The sequence below is a fragment of the Zonotrichia leucophrys genome, chromosome 5, assembly GCF_028769735.1.
Source record: "Zonotrichia leucophrys gambelii isolate GWCS_2022_RI chromosome 5, RI_Zleu_2.0, whole genome shotgun sequence".
Lineage (NCBI taxonomy): Eukaryota > Metazoa > Chordata > Aves > Passeriformes > Passerellidae > Zonotrichia > Zonotrichia leucophrys.
In genome coordinates, this window is record NC_088175.1 from 53390111 (window position 1) to 53411821 (window position 21711).

A 21711-nucleotide genomic window follows, 5' to 3' on the forward strand; every position below is an offset into this window, starting at 1 on the left:
GTACCTATTTTACAAAATAAAGGCAAGGCATATTTAAAATCCCCTTTCCCCTAGATATTATGTGCCTATCTTATTCATGCTTCTAAAAATAGAAACTTAAAATCCTATGAAATGTTATGTAAGAAAAAAATGTAAAAATATTAACCTCTGCTTCAATGTACAGTTTCCAGAATCTGCCAGAACTGGGGAACTGGGCAACAAGGCGTTCATAGGTCTTCCGTGCTTTGTCTATAGGCTGATTCTAAAAATTGAAAATCAAAACAGCATTTACAGAATTATGATTCATGTCAATGAATATGCTGATTTTACTCCAGAACCAAATAGTGTGAGTGGACCATAGATAAGGAAATGTAATCCTATATCACTAAACCTGTGCCTCTCGAATGAGAATGCTCCAAGCGTCAAGGTCATATGGATTTTCTTCTAGTTTCTTTTCAGCTTTCTTCACTTTTTCTGGCACATATTCAGCAGTCTAGAAAAATTAAAAAGAAGACATAAGAGATCACAGGCAGCGTTTGAAAAGTTCTGTCCCACCTACACAGTCAAGCAAAAGAAAACATTTCAACAGTGGAATATTTTAAAATGCAGTTTCTAAACTGGAATTCAGCTGGAAAAGAAGAAATTGTCCCAGGAAGATAAAGCACACTCAGCACAAGTTCTACATGTTATGGACATCGACCAAGATGTCAGACTAAACCAACTCAATGTCTCTAAAACATGAAAACAAATTGGAGTTTGCTGGAATATTTACCGCACTATGAATTTTAAACATTTTTACCAACCTGCAACTATAAGATGCAAAAAGATTATTTCTATCCCAGAGCTGAGGCAAACAAATCCAGTTTATCCAGGAGTCATTGTGGACTTGGAGAACAGAATATTGGGTACCACAGGTTCAACAAGCAGAGCAGGAGATGATGTTCAGCAGGAACACACACACACCATCCAAGCACAATTCCTTTGCTCACTTTCTGATCTCTCAACCCTACAGATGCTCTCCTGTAGTTTTGGCCCTAACATCACCTTTTTTTTAAAACACTCAGACATTTTGATTGAAGTTTAAAGTTTTTTTTCAGGCTAAAAGTTGTACCAAACTGACTGCAAACTTTTTAACACCATTACTTTCAAACACTTTTGGAAATAACTTGCTTTATTATTTTCAGGGCTTTTTTTTTCCCAGACCTAACACTGTTAACACAAGTAGAATAAAAAAATTACAGTGTGAAGATCACATAGAGACACCCTTAAAATACATGCTTGTTACAACCCTAAATGGACTGAAGTTTATTAGTTAAGCCTGAAATATTGTTCTGAGCTGTACTCCAAAGCAGTTACTAACTTTGAACACCTGGCTCATTTTTAGGCATTTTGCTCATTTTCAGAGCAACACAAAACCCACACCAACTAAATCCCTGCCTCTGTGAGATGTAATAGTAACCCTTAAATCATTACTGTAAGATCTTGCTGGTGCAATTTTATAATTTCACTACATAATTAAAAACATTCATCTCTAATGTACCATGCAGTGTGACTGATTTATAAAAAAAATCAATTTTAAAACTTGCAGAAAATTCTAAAAAAAACAAACAAACAACCAAATTCTGTCATTTGCTAGAAGATTATTTCAAGGAGTTTGCTACACTAGTTCTGAATAGTTTTCAGCATCACCAGTTTTTGTGTCAGTCCCACTAGCAGGATATAATTCAAAGCATATCCCTTTAAATATATCACTTAATAAAATGGGAAAAGGTTCAAAAATATTGCACAACTGTTAAATGGACATATCTGATATTGCAGGTATACAATAAAGGAAAAAGCAAAAAAATCAGTAGGCTGATTTTATAGGAGGCAAAACACCATTACCTCTTTTGATTCACTTTTCAATTCTTAACACTAATGCAAAGCAGGGCAGCTTGGAAGGCAAACATCAAATCCCACATTAAACTATTATAGAATTAATTTGATTAAAAAAATCAAAGCAGCACTAAGCAGTCAACTCTGAAGTAGTAAATTCATAAACTGCCATATGAATAGTTTTACACTCCTAAGTCCATCAAAATTTGGATTCTGTAGTAGTTCAACTGACACAAGCTTAAGATGTAAAACAGTATAAAATATGTAGTGGTTTTATTTCTTCCCAATTGACATGCATAAACATTATTCAGCTTCCAGAAGCTGAAATTTCTGCATTTTAAAACTATTTCTGTAAGCTACCCCTCCAGGTGACCCAAAAGTGAAATGTTGCTTATTCAATGAAGCATTAATTGAAATACACCACCATCAGAGGGAAATTCACCTGTCTCACATAAATGATTCTGGGTACATGAGACAGAAGGGTCTGGCAGCTGCACCATCAATGTCTGCTACAACAAAAGGACCCCACCTACAAAAGCACAAGGTCCTGCCCTCTAAGTACTGACTTTTAAACAATATTACACAGAATGGGCCACTGAAGCACCTTTCAGCTATTCTATCAGTAGCTAAGTTGTGTTTCCTCAAATCTTTCCAGGTGACACAAAAACATCCATCTCATGTTAAGACTTCCAGGAATTTCATTCACCTATGCAGATACAGAGTCATAAACTCAAACTCAGAAAGGCAGAAAGAGCTCTGGAAAAAATAGATGGGGATAAGATGCACAACCACAGCAATCCTACATGAATTTTGTGTATTTGATACACAAATCAAACTGTGCAAGAAGCAGAATTACTTCTGTAACTCGCTGTACCTTGGGTGAGCTCAGTGAGCAGTCCCTGTGCACCCCCAGAGGTCTCAGGACTCGCTGCACTGCAGGCACAGCCATGGCCTGGCCCTACCCCTCACTGCATCTCCCCAAACAACCACTCCTAACCCCCTGCAGGAACCAACACTCGGCATTTTCCGGACGTTTGGCCAGAGCTGGGTGTGTGAACAAACACCTACAGCAGCTCACAGCAAAATGGAACCACGAGCCTGACCCTTAACCTAATGTCCGGTTTTCGGCTGTTTGGAGGGCCTGGAAAGGCCCGGGGTGGCCTTGGGGCAGCCCGCGTATCAAAGGACCAGAAGAGGCTTCAGTTCTTTTCTCGGTCTCGGTGTTTATTAATTGTTTATCTAAAAGATTTTCTCTCGGCCCGACAGAGCTCTGCTCAGCAGCCAGCCATGAGCACACTCCCCTCCCCTCCGGGCGGTCACCTATCTTTATACCCAAAGTTACGTGTACAATATTTATCATTTTTCCCCAATACCTTTTATTCTTATTGTCCGGTGCACTTTCAGTAATGACCAATCCCAAAGTGCCACCATCACCACAGAAGATGGAGGAGAAGAAGAAGAAGAAGAAGGACAGGACACGCCCCAATTCCTCCATCTTACTTCTCTAAACCCCCCTGTATGGAAATCCTAAACCCTGTGTTTCCCTCTCTAATTAGCTAATCCCTTCACCATTCACCCCGGTGAAATCCTCCTATCCTCATACAGGTGTCGTCTCCTGTGTAGGATCAAAGTCCAGCCACCAGACACTTCTGGAACATTCCAGGACTCCCGAGCCCCCCAAGGGTGGTCTCGGTGACACCTCAGTCCTGAGGTGCTGAGATCCCACAACCTAACTCAAGCACAGGCAGGAAAAATGTGACCCCAGTTTTGAGCTTTGTGCTTGCAGCTGCTGCTATCACAGTTCAAGGGCACACTGAAATGATGTATTTCTCATTGTAGGGCTTGCACAACAGCCAATGTCCAAACTGGGACCATGGAATTCCTGGCTGTTCACTGCCATTATCCTGCCCCTAGATAAGCATTTCCAGGGAAGCTCATCCTGTAGCAAACCACTTCAGGGAGTTCAATCAGCACAAAAATCATCCTGTTGGGAAAGGGATTCACTTTGTAATGGTTCAATCTCGAAAAGGGATTCACTTTGTAATGGTTCAATCTCCTGGTTTCAGGATCAGATGCAGCAAAAAGGACACAAAACCATTCAGGACTCCAGCAGCCTCAACTTAGACCAGCTGAAATACCACCCAGCTGAACCTAACCAGATACTGGCTTTTAACTTGTCTTGGCTTTAACTTTTCTTTTACACAGACTGTAAAAACCCTTTTTCCTCTGCTTTTGTTAACTCTGTGCAGCAGAGCTCTACATCATCAGGATCCTATCCCATGAGCAACTCTCTGAAGGTCATGGAATTATTTTAGCTCTTAGGGTTTTCTACAGATCACCACCACCTAGTCCAGCTCACAACTACCCTTTTATTATTTACACACTGCCAAACAGCAACAGAACTGAAGTCTCACAGATACTAGAAGTATAAAAAGATCTTTCCAAAATCTCAAGAGACCTAAACCCACATTTCTAGGAAGGGATCTAGGAGCTCCTTCCCATAAAATACATCAACTCCACAAAATCCAATTCTGAAGTCATAAAGGATGTCTGAGGGAACAAAACCAGAGGAAATCAAGTTCACTTTTAGTATTTGCTTATTTATCAATCATCTCCAAGGGAATATTCTTGGTTTATATTATATTCCTAAAATCAACAGTTTCCTCAAGTCTCTCAAATAAATCTTCATTATTCCAACCAAAGTGTCTAAGAAAACACCTAAATACCTTCAAATTGTTTGCAAAACTAAATACATCCAGTAGTTTAAGGCATCCTCCTGTTTCCACAAAAGGATCCTCTGCAGTGGAAAGTAAATAAATGTGTTTACAACACCTGCTACATCCAGGGAGTGGCCACCTCAAGATGCTCTAAAAACTACCACTAATGATGAAATAAGAACTTCTATAAACCAAAGCAGATTTTTCTTGCAGGATTGTGTGGGTTTAACATCACAGGAGGAGCTGTTGGATACAAAAAGGCAGGAATTGTAATGGCTACTTTAGTCAAATTGCTTTCTGGCCATTCAGACACAGCCAGTTTGCTGGTTTTGCACACTTCAGCACAGCCTGACCTGTGAATGGAATTTCAAATATATTAACATCCACTATATTAACTTGACAAGCATTGGTAGTTGTTCAGTTTGCTAAATTTACAGGTTGGTTTAGTCTAAGGCTTTTTGCCCTTTAAGCTTATTTAAAGCTGCATGTGCAGAGAAGAACAAGTTTTAAAGCCCTTTCCTCAGTAACACAGCCCTTCACTAGGGGAACTGTAGTTTCAGCCTAGCAAAACTTGCACTTTCTTAAATGTTTTTAATGCCTTGATTTCTTCTATTCTACACTAAACCACTTGGGAAAAATGTCCTTTAGGGCTGGAGCAGACACAGCCCAGGATATTCATCTTGACCAAAAAAAGGAACTTCTGTAAGCATTGCCCCATCCCAACATCATCTGGGCTCAAAACTCCAGAGAAATTGAAATTTTAGATTAGCAATGATTACCATTCTTTCCTCACAGGACTATTTCCCAAATGTTGCACTGAGACTTTTTTCACTTAACTTCTTATCTGCATACCTGGAACTTACTGACTCTGGAAATACATCTAAATGATAATTTATTTATATCTGTGTAAAAACTGTCATTAAAGCACTGCATTACAAACCCAGGAGCTTTCCTTCAGCAATACTTGCACTTATTGTGTCTACTTTTAAATGGCTCCTCCTGTGATGCTAAACCCACACAATCCTGCAAGGAAAGTCTTCTTCCAGCACTGCATTCAGTGACATCTATTTTTAAAATATTGAACTGAAGTTAACTACAACTTCACAACATTTACTACTGTCTTTAGCACGCAGAAACTTTCATGATGTACCACATCAAACAGACACATGACAAAGAGAGGAAGGAATCCAAAGGGACAGAAGTACCTGAAGAAACCAGAACAAACTGGTTTTGAGGTATTTTTATAGTCACAGAGACAATACAGACATCTTGTTTTGTACAGATCCATATTCATGGAACATAAAAATGCATCTCAGACTGGGGCAGCATCTTAGAAACTCTGACTGGGAGTGTGAAATGCATGTTGTAATCTTAAAAGACTGGAAGGCAGCTCAGGCAGGGGCAAAGCAAATGTTATGTGACCATCAGAGGAAGGTGATGCCTGGCAAGCATTTATAGTGGGGAATGGAGGTTTTGTCACCAAGGCCATGAAACTGGATGTGCACACAGAGGAGCACAAACGTGTCCAGACATGCACAGGTGCAAGCACGGGCTCTTTGTAACCCTGGGCAGAGCCTGCCATGGAATTTTCTGGCAAACAGTGGCAGATGCAGCAGCCCTTCAGTCTACAAAGGTGCATTTCTGTGACACAGGCAGGCTGAGTGCTTGCTCTTCCAGAAACTGACCCTGGAAATTCTGCTTTGTTCAACACCATGAGGCCTCGGCAGAAATCTGGCAGAGGCCTGATGGATTGGAAGCCCTCACATGATCCAGCTGGTTCTTCAGGACTAATCTGGCCCAGCACAGTTAACACAGAGCAGGAATTTAAATACACTCCAAGAGCTGTGGCTGCATTGCATTTCTGTGTCCTGCTCCAGCCTGCTCTACAGTAACACAATGAGGAGACAACCCACATCCCACAGGTCAGGCTCCTGGTCATGCCAGCCTCAGTTTCTCCAGCCAGGCACACCCAGAACCCTGTGCAGGGAACTCCAGGCTGGCCCAAGCAGCTGCAGTGAGGGTGCCCCAGGCACCAGGCTCTGCTGCTCCTCCCTCCAGCAAATCAGAATCCACAAGGAGGATGGAGCAGTAGAAAAAATAAATAAATAAAAATTAACCCAACCTATATGAATGAGCAGTTTTTTTTAATCTAAGTGCACCCAACATGCACACAGAAATAACAATGGGTAAAAAAAAGGAACCTTATTATGGCCCAAAGACCAAGTAACTCAACCTTTTGCTTATCAAATTCTCCCTTGCAAAAGAACAGAAAGTCTAAAGTCAGCAGGGCTGCAGTTAAATAGTAACACTTTACAAGCTGTAGAAACACACGTGCCCTTTTAACAAACAGCTTAACGGAGCCATGAAACATCAATGCATTCCTGAAAACATTCTGGAGTGGGAGAGAAATCTGGAACACGCTAACACTAACAACATTTTGCTGTGGCACATTCTTACTTCTCTGCAGCCAGAATGATGAAGGGAACCATCCTGAAGGATGCCCAAACACACTCCAAGCACACTGAGCAACTCAGAGCACACAGGGAATGTTGGGGCATTGCCCTAACCAGGCATATCCTGAGTATTTTACACTCTGAGCAGGCATCTGATGAAGGGAACCATTGTGAAGATGCTCAAACACACTGACCAGCCTGACACACAGGAATGTGGGACCATGCCCTAACCAGGCATATCCTGAGTATTTTACACTCTGAGCATTACATTTCCTATACCCACCCCCTCCACCAGAATAGTGAGCTTATAAATAAAATTGACACTCCATCCTTTAGGGGTATAGGCACAGGCATACAGAAATTCACCAGTTTGGTAAGAAACTAACATTCTACAAAGAAAAAGCCACTTGAACAAGCACTAAAGCATCAGCTTAAGTATTTCTAAAGGCTAAGACACGTGGTTGTTATCAATAACTCTTCCCTCAGTCAGGAATTTTCATCCCCACCCCTCCAATTGATACAGATTTCAAACACAACCCCAACTACTAAAAAATGCCACTTTGGAGAAACTCTGCCAGTAAGTCAGAAATCGTTCATAGTAACACTAGATTTAAAAAGGTGACATACAACACTCTGGTAGCTCTCTGTAAATTAAGAGATTAGAGTAAATACGGACTTTAGCCTATTAAAAAAAAAGAAAAAAAAAGAAAACAACGAAAACCAAACAAACTCCGCTGAAACTGCGGCTATTTGACAGAATCCCAGAAGGATGAGATTTGGAAGGGACCTCTGGTGCAACCCTGCTGCCCAGACAAGGTCACCTGCTGGAGTAGGTGACACAGGAATGCGTCCAGGTGGGATTTGGATCCGTCCAGAGAGGGAAACTCCGCGCCCTCCCTGGGCAGCCGATCCGGGGCTCTGCAGCGCTGAACCTAAAGCAGTTCTTCCTCATGCTGAGCTGGCACTTCTGGGCCTTTAATTTAGCTCCCTACTAAACGAAACGAGCGCTGCACTGTAAGAAAACCCTTTATCAAACAAACGCGTGTTTATCGTTTCTAGTTCAAGGATTAAGCGTATTTCAGCAATGCTTTATTCTGGAGGTGTCGTTGGAGGCCTTCGCCATGAAACGCCTGAGTTCGGCCAACGCTCGCTTTACATAACACCGCAAACTGCCTCTGTAAACAGCCCGTCCGAGCTGCAATTCCCTCCCGGAGCGCCTTCAGCGGCCACGACCGAGCGGGACCGGGACCAGGACCGTGACCGGGCAGCCCATTGTCCGGCTGGGCCTGAGAACCGGGGCTCCGGGCCCGTCACCGCCCGGGCCGGGCCAGCTCCGCTCCCCGCCTGCCTACGGGGCACACGGAGCTCCTCCGACGGCCAGCGGGGCAGGGGAGCCCGGCCGGGCTCAGGGCCGCGCTCCGCCGGGCCCCGCCGCACGCCCGCCCTCACCGAGCCCACACCGCCCCGCTCCCTCAGGGCGCGGCCTGCGCTCACCCGGCCCCGCCTCACCTGGTCGCCGGCGGTTCCCTCTCCGGACATGGCGCGTTCAAAGCGGGCTGGGGCGCGGGGCCCCGAGCGGGTTAAAGCTCCTTAAAAATCGCTCGTCCGGCCGCAGCCGCCGCGCCCGGAGAGCGACAGCGAGAGAGCGGCAAAATGGCGGCGGCACCTCCGGCCCGGGGGCGGGGGAGCGGGGCTGGCGGGAGGAAGTGCGTCATCGCGGCGCGCGGGGGCGGCCGGAAGGGGCGGGGCCGCGCTGAGGGCCGGAGGGCGCGCTGAGGCGGCGCTTCCTCTTCCCGCTCCTCTTCCTCTCCTTTTTCCTGCCCTTCCTTCCCTTTCCACGTCGTGGGGACAGAGCTGGCTCCCCGGAGCCGCTGTTGCCCCATACGGGCAGGATGGAGCCGCGATGCCCGCTCCAGCCCTGAGGGTGGCCCCGGGAGGGCGGGAGGCTGCGCTGAGGCGGCGCTTCCTCTTCCCGCTCGTTTTCCTCTCCCCGCTCCTCTTCCTCTCCTTTTTCCTGCCCTTCCTTCCCTTTCCACGTTGTGGGGACAGAGCTGGCTCCCCGGAGCCGCTGCTGCCCCACACGGGCAGGATGGAGCCGCGATGCCCGGCCCGGCCATGAGGGTGGCCCCGGCAGCCGCTGTAGCCGCGCTCATGGCACCCCTCAGAGGGATGGAGGGAGCTCGGAGACTTCCAGCGCTCCTCGCCGGCGCTTTGCCTTCGCTGAGGCAGCGCCAGAGGCGGCTGCCAGCCGCAGGGCCGTCCCTTGCACCTCACAAGCGCTTTTGCTGATTGAGACAAGTTCAAAACCCAGGCTGAGATCGGCGTCACTAAAGATGTCAAGGGCGCAGGAGGGAGCTTCCTCTAAAGCTACTTAGTTTTTGTGGAAAATGCCAATCACTTGTTTTTAAAATGTTCAAAGTTTAATAGTAATAAAATGGCTATAAAAATAGTACTACAATTAGAGTAATAAGGATTTGGGCAATTTGAATTAGGACAATATGAGACAATAGAGACAAAGAGTTACAGACGTCCAGGTACCTTTTTCTGAGCAGCCTGAAAAAAGACCCACGTTAACAAAGGATTAACCATTGAAAACAATAACCTGTTGCATATTCGTACATCTCATACATGATGCGTAAATTCCATTCAAACACAGGATTCTGTCTGGTCAGTGTCAGCTTCTTCCTCTGAATCCTAACAGTGCCTTCAAGGCGGGAAGAAGTTCATTTCTCCTGATAATGGGGCAATAAATTCTTTTTCTCTGAAAGATTCAGGTGTCCTGTGGCTGATGTCTCGCTGTGAGTCCTTTCTTTAAATAAAGTATCCTACATAGCATCGTTTCTATTTTAACATTTTGTTATAACCTAAAACTATATTTAACACAGTACTTAAGAGAATTAATACAGCATCACTTTCTAACACAACACATATAATATTCATTTGAATATTTGCCAAAAGCCAATCATAAAATACACATTTTTACAGTTTTGTTTACAAAATACCCAGCAGCCAGAGAAAACACCCTTGAGGCAGCCACTGCAGGGAAACTGCTATATTAAAAAAAAAATCTGGGAGGAGGCTTGGCACATACCAAGGTGATTTAGCTGCCTTCACAACAGCAGTGTAAGTGATGTTAAAATTGTGTAATCCATGAAGAAACTTGGTGTTAGTGCTGGGGTTTCTTTTCTACCTCATCTTGCAGAAGTCACTGTTTTAAACCACAGAAATGTGTGGCAATGGGACATAAGGAAAACATAATGTGCAACCTTCTGAAGCTTCACCTGGGAAAAATAAAGGGAGCAGAGAGTGGAGAGTTAATTGACTAATTGTGCAGTAACATTTCTCAGAACTTTGACTCTTCAAAAGTGAAACACAAGCATGTCTTGGCTGATAAGCTGTGCTGTCCTTGGAGAACAGGGACTACAAAAACCCTGCAATTTTCCAAGTCATTCTTGTAATGTTTTTCCACTTCCTACACAAGAACTAATTCCTTCAAAGCAATTGCTGGGAAAACTTCTAATTAGACAACACTTGTGTCATTGCAGGGCTGCAGAGTGTCAGCTGCCCCCCTGGCCTGGCTGAATCTCTTTTTTTTCTGGTTCTTCAGGTTCCCATTTTGTTGAGAACGCCAGCCTGAGGAAGCTGGGGCAGCCAGGACATGATGACAGGCCTGGCTGCTGCAGGCAGGGCTGCACTTGAGCTTTGTGATATCAGACAGGAGGATGTTGTTGGTGCCTGCTGTGATTCATGCTCAGCTCAGTCACTGATGTGGAACTTCATGAATTAACAAGGAAACTCTGGGTTATGCTGCTCTGGGAGGGAATGGGGCAGAAATCAAAAATCCAGAGCTGCTCAGGAATTAAAGGCTGCTGTACCTGCAGGGACTTGGAAATGGAAGAAAATGAGAACCTAGATAGATGTTGAACCTTAGAGGCTGCCTGGCCAGGATCTTGGTGAGCTGTAAGCAAAGCAAATTTGAAAAGAAGCTGCTTGCAGAGAGTTGGGGTTATCAAACAGGCCTGACATACCTGCCTCCCAAGGCATTTTAGCAGCTAGTTATGGAATCATGGGTTCTGTGCAACTAAAACCACTAAAAACATTGTTTGCAACCTTGTTCTCAGAAGGATTCAGTCACAGATGTAATTGTGTTGATTGTGTCTCAGTTTTAGCCCCTCGGATTTGAGCTGCCCTGGTAATTTCTGTGTGCCAGTGCTGAATCCCACCAGAGGGCAGAGGGTGCTGAAGATTGTCACCAGTGTCACCACACTTGTTGGAGGCTGTGGGCTGTCTCCCCTCCTCTGAGATGCATTTCACACACAGGGTGAAGGTGAGGACCTGGAAACTGAGAGATCCCACCCTGCTCTTGGCCAGGAGCGTGCTGGGGCCTGGTGTTTGCTCAGTTGAGACTTCTGCAGTGCCTGGGTGCCCTGCAGAACCCACAATCACCCCTTTGGTGTTCTAAAGTGACAACACCCTGGGGATTCTGTGAACCAAAGAGGAGAAAGCAGCCTAAATTTACATTCTCATTGGGCATGATTAAGAATGAATAAATTAATCCTTCTGATGGATCAATCCAGACTGGTGTTGCTCCCCATTTCACAGCGAGCTGTGTCTTACTAATCAAGTGTATAAATGAGGAGGGAGGCAAAACCCAAACAGGCTTTGCTGAGTTTGTTTTCTTGGGCTCTGCACTGGCACTGCTGGGCTTTGTAGTCAAGAAGGAAGGAAGCATCTGGGGGGGGATTTGGGTGGTGAGGAGGAGAAGGCAGCAACAGGATTGAAAAGAGTTTGGAAATTCAGTGTATGAGCAAGAAAACAGCTGAATGGACCAGTGAGCAGCTAGGGTGATCAGTAAAAAATAATTACAGCAGATCACATAGTTGCAGTAATGTATTTTAATAGTGTAATAAGATGTTAAAATTTGGGGTTGAATTCTAACCTCCTCACCATCAATTCATTTGCTTGAATTGCCTGTTACTTAGTGCTATTTATTACACTATTGCCTCATTTATTTTTTGTAAGCAGCTTTTTCAGTTTTTCTAAGGAAAATCGTCATGTCAATTAAATCCTGTTCTGTTTTCAATGCAGAATTATTTCCCAGTGCAAGTAGTTGTTACCTTCCTATAACACTTCTTGCTGTTGTGGAGCATTATTAGTATTCATCAATGTTTATTTATATTGCCTTGTGGATTCTTTGGAAAATTTACCACAATGAAATGAAATCTGAAGCTGGATTTGTGTGCATCTCTCTCTCTCTGGTTAAAGCTGTATTTTAAGCAGGAAACACTAAGCAGTGAACATAGTGCAGTAAATTATTTAAGCCCACAAGTGGGTATCCTAGTGGGCACGGTTACATTGGTTTTTTCCTTTGAGATTTGTGGTCAGATGTTTCTGTATGTCAGATATTTACCCTTTACAGTGTACATACAGTGGGTCTAACATGTCCCAAATGCTTTGTGAGCAGATCAGCTCCCCAGGATGGGCACAGTCAGCCCCCCATGCCCAGCAGCCACTCCTCTGGCATTCCTGCAACAGTGTCCAAGGCTCTGAAAATCAGAGATGCTGATACCCACCAGCTCTGCCCGGCCAAATTCATCGGCAGAAAAAGAGTAGAAATCTAGAAAACCTCAAATAACACAACGGAGTTTAAAAAGCCAACACACAGAACACCCCGAACCAAAACAACAAAAACCACCAAGCCAATGGCAACAACATCAACAAAAGAAAACCAACTAAGAAATGCTGTTCTGGATGAAAGTGGAGCCCAAATGAAGGGAGAAAGATGAGGTAATGTACACAAACAGCAGCGCAGTTCACTGATTGCAATGTTCTCAAACTTTGGAGTGTCTGTAACCCAAGTATTTTGGAAGTCCTTAAGATGCTCCTGGCGCGTTCCCCCGTGTCCCTGTGTGACTCCCCCGGGAGGTGGCAGGCAAACACCGCTCGGCCAGCGCAGAGAGGGGACGAGCTGCGCGTACCTGGCCCCTGCCCAGCGGGGAGAACGGCACGGCACCAACTCGGGGGGTTCATATCTGCATTACGGGATTTTTTTCCTGCCACATTGCTGTTGGACATCACGAGTGTCTTTCTGTGAATGCTGCTGTCGAGTCACAGCTTGCAAAGTTATAGTGTTTTAACTTTGTTTTAGGAAAAAGTCACCCACGTTTTGGGTGTAAGGGTTTTAACAGTTAATAAGAAGGGCAGAAAGTAGGAAGAAAATCCTACTTTCATAGAGTCATCAAGGGATGATTGGAAATCAAAGAGGGAACTTGCCAGTAGGCAGCACAGAGATCATCCAACAAATAAAAGGGAGAACAAAATGAGGTGGGGCAGAACATACTTACTTGTAATTGGTTTTGTGCTTTTGCATACAAGTATTTAGCCTCAGGTGTTTTCTAGTGTATGCTTGCTTACTCTGGTTGCAAATACACAGACAAAGCCCTGTAAAAAACAGAGTGGTGATTGCAGATATTTCTCACTTAAAGCCGGTGATACAAAATTTAGTGTTCATTGTGATTAGTGGATATAGTACTTTCAAAAAATGCTAGTGATTAACAATAAATAATTGACTATCTAAGCATAATGTTGCTTGCGCTCAAATGCCTTCTACTCAGCTGAATAATCCAATCATCACAAGATGATGTGCGAGAGTCAGTTTATAAGACATTACATGCTGTTCATTTTCATAATGTACTGGAGAGCATGAGCACAGAACATCACAGGTTTCCACCTCGGGGTGTTTTGGGCAGAGCTCTTGTTTTCCTAAACACAAGTTGTCCGCAGGCAGGAAGCTCACCCTGCCCACATAGATCCTACCTGTGCAAGCACCGTGTTTGTGCAGCCTGGAGAAACAGGAAAGGTGGAACTGGCCACCCGCTCCACCTGTCATGGGGGTGGGGAGGTTGCTATGCAACTTTGGTGTTTGATGTTTTGCTTGAAAGCTCAGCTCCAGGAAACAAGGGTTTACATAAGAATCAATCTTTCTTTCCTCTAAGTTTGTTTCCTTCTATTATGAAACAAAGCTTGTTTGTGTGATTCAAGTGCATCACAAGCTCCCAGAAACCTAGAAGCAATGTGGAAGAAACCAAAGTTTGGGATTGTTTCAATCTCCTTAATTTTAGGCAAACTTGATCTACAAATCCTGGAAATGCCTGTGTAATGGAATAGTAACCACCCCCTCCCCCTGATCCACAAGATACCCCTTGCTTCAGCTCACCTTCAAAACCCATGGTGACTGTGCTGTGTGTCCCACCTTAAGCCACATTTATGTCTCTAATGCCATTATTGTTCCCAAAGCTAATTTTGAAGAAATGACTGATGTTCCTGACCTCTGTGTGAATCTCCTGCACTTCTGATGTCACCTCGTCCAGACCTGCTCGTGAAATCCCAGCCCCCTCGGAGTTTGTGTGAATTTACCTTGACAGATTGCATGCACTTTGAATTAAGGACTGTGTTTTCATATTTATCTCTAAAGCAGCTGGGTGCCATGGTGATCACACCAGCCAAGCAGACAGATCCACTTGTGCTTAATGATAACTGCAATGCTGGGGCCCTTTCCTGTAGGAAACTGGGATTCATGTTAACAGAGCTGTCTTCTGTAGTTAAACCAGTGATTCCAAGTTTCCTTGTGTGCCATTTTTTAGTAAATTAATAAGGACACAAAGCTAAGGAGGTGCTTTTATGTTCTCTTCGCTGGCTAAGCTTACACTGCATTTGAACCTGTAATGACACCCCAGCCCAATCACCACATGCTACAGTAGAATTTGCTTTGTTGTTGCATTTCTGAAGTAGTATAACACTGCACTTTGAAATCTCATTTAAGAGAAATGTCTCATAAGAAAAAGCACCCTTCAGGTCAACAGTCTGAAAAGTATTGCCTCTTCCAGGCTGCTCTAATTATGTATTGATTGTACTTAAATCTTGCATTACAGTTCATTTCATGTTACATGCGTGCATTTGTTATTTTTTTCCTTGTGTTGTTTTGACAGTTTTTAAATAATAATACATGGGTGAGTGTTTACTCTGGAACAGCCATTTCATTTTGTTAGCATACAGAGGGCAATGAGGCAGAAAAGGAAATGTAATGCTTATATATTAGTTAGTACTTGTTCCACGTAGCATCTTTCCAAAGACTGGGGACAATTCCTGGGGAAATGACTCAAAATGTAATGATCCTGCAGTGATTTAACATGAAAAAATGAGGTGCCTTGGATTTTTATTATATTTGTTTGCTCCTTGACCAGAAATGATGTGTCTTTATTTCTCATCATTCAGGCTTTCGTTGCAGTTGTTTGTCTTGAGAGCAAAGAACTGGAGCTGCTGTATATCAGAAGTGTAGTGTACATCCATTATATGAAAAAACAGATTTTCAATGTAAATTCGGTCGAAAATGAATGAATCCCGCAACTTTCCTTTTTTTTTTATGTTTCCCCCTTTTTTTTTATGTTTCCCCCTTTTTTCCCCCCGTTGTAACTCGTTAGAAACCATGAGCACAGAAGGACGTGTGTATCCCAGCACAGTTTGGAAGTGCCATCCACTCTGACACGACAGCAGGTTTGGGAACACTGTCAACACTAATTACCTTGTAAATCCAGGCGCCCATTGCAAGAACTGCGGCTTTCCCAGTTACAAACATATTGCCGGGAGATTTGGAGCAATTAAGCAGCAATTGTTCTCACAGAATGGGAGAAACAGGGCTCTGTAGTTGGGATGCTGCAAGAACCAGGGCACTTTCTCCCACAAGCTGTGGGTAAAACTATCACTGGGAGATAGAAGGAACAATGGGAAGGGTTCCACTGATTGATGAATAGAAAAAGATTGTATTTGCTTTTACAAATAAACTTTAGGTGTGCTGATAAATGAAATTAAACACTGAGAGACGAAAGAAACAACGGGGAAGAAAAAACCCTAAATTCAGTAAGAATTAAAAATTAAAAGGGAGAGTTATACATTAGTGGGAGATCTTCGGTATCAGGGAGTCTGAACCTCTCAAGTACCTCAGCCAATGGGGAAAGAGAGAAGGGAAATATGGGAAACTGGGATAAAAAGGAGGCTGCATCCTCCAAAAATCTGAGAGATCCCAGAGGAATGCCCCATGGCCTCTCCCTTTATTCCAATAAAGTAAAAGGACTCCTCTGTCTCCTTTTTGGACCTTTCCAAAGAATGGCACCTTTCCAACCATTCAATATCTACACATGAAAACATACAACAATTACCAAAGAATATGACCAAACTCAAAATTAAAAAAAAAAATTAAATAATTTGTTTAGTTAACTAAACCATACACCATTGTAAAAAAAACTTTAAAAAGAAGTAATTATCATGATATTTATACCTCATCTACTTCAAGTTAACGCTTGCTTCAGATAATGAAGACAATGCTAAGGCAGTGTGATAAGTGAGCTGATCACCGTGGGCACGTGATGGACTGAAGCGTGGCACCTTTCCAACCATTCAAATCTACGCATGAAAATATACAACAATTACAAAAAAATGTTACCAAACTCAAAATTTAAAATAAATCATAATTAAATAATTTGTTTAGTGAACTAAACCATACACCATTATAAAGAAACTTTAAAAATATACCGTAATTATTATAATATTTATACCTAATCTATTTCAAGTTACTGCTTGGTTCAGGTAATGAAGACAATGTTAAGGCAGTGTGATAAGTGAGCTGATTACCGTGGGCACGTGATGGACTGAAGCGTGGCACCTTTCCAACCATTCAATATCTACACATGAAAACATACAACAATTACCAAAAAATATGACCAAACTTAAACAAAATAATTAAATTATCTGTTAACGAAATGTTACACCATTATTTAAAAACTTTAAAAAGTAAAACATAATTATAATAATGTTTATACCTCATCTACTATAAGTTAGTGCTTGGTTCAGATGATGAAGACGATGCTAAGGCAGCGTGATAAGTGAGCTGTGTGTGACTGAAGGATGGCGCTGCGATAGCTCTGGTGAGTTATTTGCTCATCAAAGGAGGTAATTGTGTTTAGAAAGGAGCGCCAGCAGGTTGTGCTGGTTGTGTGCCGTGCTTGCAGCGCTGAGTGCATTGTGTGTGTTATCGAGTAGATAACGCACACAACTCGATACTTTTCCCCAGCCCCATCTCGGCGCTCTCGCTGCCTTTTGTTTCAGCCTTGGCAGTGTGACTCATCTTCATAAGACGCATTTGCTACAATTATCTGCTGGGTTTCGTAATGAGTCCCACTCCTTCCTTTTGCCTCTCTTCTTTTCAGGCTTGCTCTCAGAATTCATGCTTATAAATTCATGAGGTTTTTTGATTTTTTTTTTTCTTCATTTTTCTCACAGGAGGTACCAGTTACCAGCGTGAAAGAACCACGCCTAAACTATGTGCTAGATCATGACATATCTTTTATTTTCAGACCAAATTCAAGTCTGTAAGGAAAAGCACTGCTGTATGCACCAGAAAAGGGAGAACACTGTGAGGAATGTTAATACCAAGCAATAATGAGGAAAAACGCCACTGTTTAAAATACAGTGGTAAATGACCCTTACAACTATGATAAATTTCAAACGCATATCTGCTCACATTTTCAAAGGCTCCAGAAGAATGCTGGGGATTAAAAACTGTTAATGATTGCTTTATCCCTCTCTTTTGTACTTAAAAGCAGGAGCAGCTGTTACACAGAACCACTGCTATCTGAAAGAATTAACTGCTTACATTAAATACATTTAAAGTGTCTCTACAGCTTTTTAAAACTCCTATATCTATGTGCTTATATTAAATTGAGTAAACAGTTTCTCTTTCCCAGCTGAATTTCATTTGTTCTGAGTTTTGCCTTGAACACTTGAAAATGAGGACACCCAGCACACGACAACAGCACGGACAAAGGTATAAGAAGGTTTATAAATAAACCCCAGACACAAGGTGTCTGTGTTGAAAGGCAATTTCAATCTTGCATCTGGAGGTTCTGATTGTTTTTTTCTAAATCAATTTAAAATATTTCATATTATTAAAATACATTTTAGCTAAGAATTCCCTTAGGAGCAATTTTTTTGTGCCCTTGCATTGTATACTCAGGGCATTGCTTATACATTTTTCTCATCTCTTGTGCGCTTGACATAGGGTTCTAGAACATGAACTGAAATTGTTACCAAATGTAGGCCAAAAACTACTTTTAGGGTGATAGAGTGTGTTGCCTGACAGCCATCTGACAGAGCTTTCTGGTGGCATTGCCATCTATTTCAGTAAAACATCCCAGTGACACAGAACAACAAATGACTGAGAAATTCCAGCGACGTAAGAAAGAGGAATGAAAAACAAGCAGCTATCTTGAGAAGAGCTAATTTATCTTGTATTTTTGTGAATTCAGAAAAAAATATTATTCCTAATGATTGTCTGAATATATAAGATTCAATTAAATCAATTAAATTAATTTGTTTTGTATTTTAGAAATATTTTGAATAAATACAGTTTCCCTTGTAAGCTGAGAATAAAAGGGTAAGCGAACACTTTAGGCACTTGTAAAATGACAAAATTCAGAGAAACATTTGTGTTACTATTTTGTGGTCAGGTTTGAAACAATATTTAGAATGCAGTATTAAAATGTGTAAGAATTAAACCTGCCATAGACAGAACTTGAGGGGGATAGAGTAAGAGAAGTGTAGTAGCCCTTTGCTTTCTCTTCAGCCAATTTTGTAAATAAAAAGTTGTAAGATACGGAGCTAAAATCTTCAGTGTGCCAAAGCCTGTATAATTTATCTCCTTCAAATCCTAGGCACCCTTGAATCAGCACTGAAATTTACTGTCAAGTTCATCTCCAGGGAGTAATGAATGCTGAATATTGGAGTGCATTTTGAAAGAAAGTATAAAAATAAACAAAAAACAGACCATTACTAAAGGAAGACCAAGTCCAAACATGCCATCTGAAGAGTTTGTACTTCCCACATGGCTATCTTGGACCTTCATTTCTTCTCTTTAGATTGCCCTTGTCTTTGAATTAAATTCTGATCCTAGAGAAGGTAGTTGTAAAGCTCAAAAAGACCTTGTTACCGCCCTCTAAAGAATCATCACTTGCTGGAATTTGCAAAATTTCAGCTCAAAATGGGGTTACAGCTCAAAATGGGGTACATATTTGAGGTGGCCATCTCCTTTCCAAGTGCAATGCTGTTTTCTGCACATCAGCTGTGTCAGATCCTGTCGACTGTTGCATTTGTCCCCTAATTGCAAGAATAATGTCTTGTCCCTAGCAATTACTATAAAAATGTGAAGAGGTGCTGTAGTTCCAGAGCAAATCGGTTCCTTGACACCTATTGACCCTTCAAATCCTTTTAGGAACTGGCTATCTTTGGGAAAAAAAAAATCACAAAATCCTTATTGAATTTGCTCTCTGGCCTCTCTCTTTCCTCTCTGCTTGTTTCCTGGCCAAAAAAGCAAAAAGGGATTTTAAAAAAGGCATTAAAAAGAGGGAAGTTCAGTCCAGACTGGTCTGGCAGCTCCAGGCTGTTTGAGTAGGGGAAAAGTAAACAGCTTTTGTAAGAAAGATTACAATTGCAAAGAGTAAAAAGATAAACCCAGAAGAAGACATATTAGCTTGTTTATTTGCTCACCTCTTAAACTTTCCCTACCAGCTTTTGAGAACCCTGTCACATCCAGCTCTGCTATTCATAAAGCATCTGTGTTGCTTTTTTCATTGCTGTTTCTGCTACCAATGGTGTGCTTGCAGCTCATCAGCTCCCCTTTACTACAGGCTAGCTCCCCTCCAAAGGCAGCATTTGAAATCCAGAACAGGGGTTGGGTACTGGAAAACATCTCCAATCTAGTGGGTGCTGAGCTGGGATGTTTTCCTTACAGGATCTTCGCTGTTCCATCTCAGGGCTAACACTGTTTTTTTGGGTTTTTTCCCCTTTCATTTATTTTTTTTTCCTCCATTCTTACAGAATATTTAATTTAATAAATTGCATTCAGACAGGGTTTAAAAATAAAGGTAGAAGACATTTAAGAGAAGACTGCAAACCCAATATTTTGATCATTTCTCTAGAATAATTTGTGCCAACAACTGTGTCACATCACTCTGCTGAGCCCTGGGATTTGTACATGTGTCATGGGTGACACAGTCTGCTTCATATTCTCTTTGAAAATCTGTCCTGCTTTTTTCATTGCTGTTTCTGCTACCAATGGTGTGCTTGCAGCTCATCAGCTCTCCTTTACTTTCCAGGATCTTCCCTATTCCATCTCAAGGCTAACACTGTTGAGGTTTTTTTGTTGTTTTTTTTTGGGTTTTTTTTTTGCTTGTTTGTTTGTTTTTGTTTGTTTGGGGTTGTTGTTGTTGTTATTTTTGGTTTGGTTTGGGTTTTTTTTTCCTTTAATTTAATTTTTTGTCTCCATTCTTACAGAATATTTGATTTAATAAATTGCATTCGGACAGGGTTTAAAAAAAAGGTAGAAGACATGAAGACATTTAAGAGAAGACTGCAAACCAAATATTTTGGTCATTTCTCTGGAATAATTCCTCTGCACAGCGCTGGGGTTTGTACATGTGTCATGGGTGACACAGTCTGCTTCATATTCTCTTGGAAAATGGGAAGGTAAGGAGTAACTGGCTCCTCCCAGACACTGCTGGAGTAGATTTAGGACTTCAGGGTACGTGCTCATTAAGTTGTGCCCTGGTTTCCTCAAGTGTCCCAGTGTAGGAGTTGTTACTGAGAAAACACAGGGACCGCTGTGCAACTCCTGTGAAAACAAGTCACTGGGGCGTGCCAGGAGTCTACGTGTACATGCACAGGGCTCTGCATTAACATTTGCCTCCTTTGTTTTTCCAAGTTAAGCAACCAAGAAAAGCAAATGGAGACGGAAATTGTAATTTAATCGGAATACTTGAAGGATTTTTCCATATCTCGATTTTACGTTACTTTTCCGTGTTCAGCTTCTGGTAGGAGAGAACAGAAGTGCTGCTTGTTGGCTGACCTCAGTCTTCATGAGACAGATGGGTGGGTGGCTTTACCAAATGGCAGTTGTCTTCTCTGTCAAGTCTGACCCTGAAGGTTGGGCAGAATCGCTCCAGGTTGGGCTGGGAAGAGTATTTTCTCCGTTAGATATGGAGAACTTTCTCCATGGGGTGTTTTGTCCCTCGTGGCCACACCAAGGTGTGACCCAGTGAAGGATGTGCCTGTGGTGGTTGGAGTGCTGTGCTGCAGCCACAGCTTTGCCATTTGGCTGGAAATAGAAGGGGAGCAGGAACCTGCCCACTTAGCCCCAAAAGGAAGAACAGACCCTAGAGGCAGGCAGCAGACACAGTTCTCTCACATTAAGTCACCAGTTGCATATAGTAATTTGCCTAACCTTTTTGGCCTTTTGTGTCTGTAGAGCAGATGCTAATGCACCTGAAAATAGCAAGTCTGAAACTTATTTATTCACCCTTGTTTCGTATTTTAAATCTTGTGTGTATATTTATGCATGAAAATATGTGTACAAATATGTCCCTTGGGAGCCTTTCATGGTGCTCCCTGCCCTGCTCATTTGCATCTTGCATGGCTGGCTCCCAGGGATCTCCAGAGCCCATCCAGCACAGGGAACATCCATGCTGCTTTTGCTGCTAGGCTGGGCACAGACCATTTCTGCAATTACAAGGCACTGGCAGGCTTTCTGCACATGCCATCCCTTGAAATAAAACTCCTGTTTATTCCCATCCTGCCCCAAA

The 21711-nt window shown here is 42.6% G+C and overlaps 1 protein-coding gene across 2 annotated transcripts in view; it reads right to left on the reverse strand.

Annotated features, from left to right (window-relative positions):
- CSTF3 (cleavage stimulation factor subunit 3) overlaps positions 1-8719 on the reverse strand; it is a 46066-nt gene extending 37347 nt beyond the window's left edge. The window contains exons 1-3 of one of the 2 annotated variants that reach the window (XM_064715662.1): positions 8534-8719; positions 371-472; positions 146-241 (exon numbers count right to left, since the gene is read on the reverse strand). In XM_064715662.1, coding sequence (XP_064571732.1) covers positions 146-241; positions 371-472; positions 8534-8563 — 228 coding nt within the window. In that variant the 5' untranslated portion in view covers positions 8564-8719. The remainder of the gene's footprint in view (positions 1-145; positions 242-370; positions 473-8533) is intronic. The other variant, XM_064715663.1, reaches the window with a different exon arrangement.
- Positions 8720-21711: the final 12992 nt, after the last annotated feature.